Raw genomic sequence first — 2969 nt, forward strand, 5'->3', positions numbered from 1 at the left:
CGTCGACCCCATACTCGGTGTCGGACTCAGTCACGATGACTCCTCAATTCACGTTCACGCCGCCCCGACATGGTATACCGCAGTGCCTCCCCTCGAGCCCAAGGCAGACCTTCCCACTGGCTCCTCTCCCCAGCTTGCCTCCCTCGCTTCGCGCGCAGTCCGCATCCGACATGCATTTCATCAAGACTACGCTCACGACCGGTACGCTCTCTGACAGGCTTAATGCGCTCACGCTCCTCGTCCAAGGGAGCCCAATACACAACACCGCGGTGCTCGACAGCTTGCGCGCGATGATCCGGTGTGGGCGCGCAAAGGGCGGCAGAGACGAGGGGCTCAAGGCCGTGCGCTGCATAGTGGATTGGTGGGTTGGCGGTGGAGGGCCGGGAAGAAAACTCAAGTATGTCGCGCTTCTTCAGTGTGCGCCTGGCCCGGCTACTCATGTGCTGAATGCTTCGCCAGATACTTCCGAGACCAGCCCCTCCTACATCCGGACATGGACGACGCGCACCTGCTCATATGGCACTTCGAGGACTGGCTCAAGAAATTCTTCTTTTCCATCCTGCAAATCCTCGAGACGTTCTCCCTCGACCCCCTCACCTACGTCCGCACGCAAACGCTCGCCTTCCTCGCCACGTTCCTCCGCGCGCAGCCCGAACAGGAGCAGAATTTGCTGCGCCTCCTCGTGAACAAGCTTGTACGCACCCGCACCCCGCTATACATGCATGTATGCGCAGGCATTGACGCGATGCCTAATAGGGAGACACAGAAAAGTCCGTATGCTCGCGCGTGTCCTACCACCTTCTGCAGATCCTCCAGGCACACCCCGCGATGAAGGGCGTCATTGTGCGCGAGGTGCGCGCACTCATCTTCCGCCTCCCCTCCTCCACTGCCGCGCAGGCCGCGCCCGCCAACCCCGCGGGCACCCACATCCGGTTCGGCGACGCGGACTCCTCTTTGTCCAAGCCCAAGTCCAAAGGCAAGAAAGACGCAGCGGCGAAAGCGGACCCGCAGTCTCGATGGAACTCGCACGCGTGGTATTACGCCTCCGTGACGCTGAATCAAGTGGTGCTCACACCGTCCACGGTGGACCGCGCTGTCGCGCGCATGCTCGTCGACTCGTACTTTGAGATGTTCGAGGAGATCCTCGGGTCGAAGGGCGACGAGGACGAGGCGGAGCCCGAGGGCGAGGTGGTAGACGCGAAAGAGGACAAGTCTGGCCGAGGAAAAGGCAAGGACAGAGGCCCACCCCGGGAGAAGAAGAAACCAAAGGTCAAGGAGACGAAGGGCGCAGCTGGGTTCGCCGAGGTCGAGGACACCTCGTCGCGCCTCATCGGCGCTATTCTGACGAGCGTGAACCGCGCGCTGCCCTTCGCGCAAATGCACCTGAGCAACGACAGCTCTGCAGTGTACGCCTATCCTTTGACTCTGTGTTTCTCCATATTGACGTCGGTTGCAGGTTCTAAAAGCACATCGACACGCTCTTCCGTATCACGCATACCTCGACTTTCAACATCTCGCTCCAAGCCCTCACTCTCATCCTGCAAATCTCGACCACGCTCTCCTCCTCCACCACGAAGCAGCCGTCCACGTCGTCTCCTTCGGCTTTCACGACAACGCTCCGCGATCGGTTCTGCCGCACGCTATATGCGTCGCTCACGGACCCGCGTTTAAGCACGTCAAATAAGCAAGCAATGTATCTCAATCTGCTCTTTAAGGCAATGAAGGCGGACCACGACGCACAACGTGTAGCTGCCTTCGTGCGTCGTTTCGTACAGGTGCTCGCGAGCGGCGTGGGCGCCGGCGGAGCGGTCGAGTTCATTGCTGGTGGTCTGTATCTTCTCGGCGAGGTAGGTTTCGCGATATTATGCTTTCCGAGCGCATCCTAATCACCACCTTGTAGCTCTTCAGCACGACTCCCAATCTGAAGCAATTACTCAACGCGTCCAAGTCTAAAACGGCCCCTGTCGCCGACGCGTCGTCGTACGACCCCCGAAAACGCGACCCCCAATACGCCCACACGTTCGCGACACCCATCTACGAGCTGGGACGTCTCACCATCGTTCCCCTACCCCGCCCACGCTCATTAATCCTCTCAGATCCCGCTCCTCCACCACTACCACCCCGCGATCTCCCTGCACGCCCGCCAGCTGCTCTCCTCAACCCCCATCACCAGCTCGCCCGACCTCTCCCAAAACACACTCTCGCACTTCCTCGACCGCTTCATCTACAAGAACGCGAAGAAGCCCAAGCCCAAGGGCTCGAGCGCGATGTAGCCCGGGGCGACCGACAGTGCGCACGGCGTCACACTCGTGAAGGGCGAGGGCGCGGGGCTCGGCGTGCCCGTCAACGACCAGCGGTTCTGGAGCCGCAAGGAGGAGGATGTGCCGGTCGACCAGCGGTTCTTCCGCGCGTACTTTACGCGCAAGGCCGAGAAGGAGCGCGAGAAGGCGAAGAAGGTCGGGCGGAGCAAGGGCCATGCGGACGAGTCGGACGAGGACACGGATGCGCCCGAGAATGATGAGGCCGAGGCTGAAGAGCTGGTCAGCGCGTCGGAGGATGGGGAGGAGGCGACTGCGTCGGAGGGTTAAGAGGAAGAGGAAGAGGCCGTGAGCGGCGATGAGAGCGAAGACGGCGGGTTCGACCTGCCGAGCAAGGGCCAGAAGCCCACACCAGTCGAAGACGACGAAGACGAGGAGGAAAACAGCGACATTGAAGAGGCAGAGATATGGGAGGGACGCCACTACCTTGTTGAATTCGGCGGCCGGGAAGCGCCCGTGGGGACACAAAATGCGCTGTGGCGGCTGAACGCGGCCACATCGCGCGTTGCAAATGGGTGCGTTCGATTCGCATTCGCTCTGCGAATCGAACGCCTACTAACGTGTAGTGTTTCGAGCAGATCTCAAATTCTCGCTCGGCGGGCTCGAGGCGCCTGCACGAACACAGAATATGCTGTGGTGCCTCAACACAGC

At 60.9% G+C, this 2969-nt stretch overlaps 1 protein-coding gene across 1 annotated transcript; it reads left to right on the forward strand.

Moving 5' to 3' along the window:
• Positions 1 to 35: 35 nt before the first annotated feature.
• TRAVEDRAFT_54711 (CBF-domain-containing protein) lies at positions 36 to 2588 on the forward strand (the record flags this gene model as incomplete). The annotated part of the gene is made up of 7 exons (XM_008047655.1): positions 36 to 397; positions 460 to 694; positions 757 to 1404; positions 1467 to 1847; positions 1901 to 2059; positions 2097 to 2269; positions 2366 to 2588. The coding sequence occupies 7 exons, from the start codon at positions 36 to 38 to the stop codon at positions 2586 to 2588; spliced, it is 2181 nt and encodes a 726-aa protein (XP_008045846.1).
• Between the last annotated feature and the right edge of the window lie 381 nt (positions 2589 to 2969).

Source organism: Trametes versicolor (genome assembly GCF_000271585.1).
Source record: "Trametes versicolor FP-101664 SS1 unplaced genomic scaffold TRAVEscaffold_111, whole genome shotgun sequence".
Lineage (NCBI taxonomy): Eukaryota > Fungi > Basidiomycota > Agaricomycetes > Polyporales > Polyporaceae > Trametes > Trametes versicolor.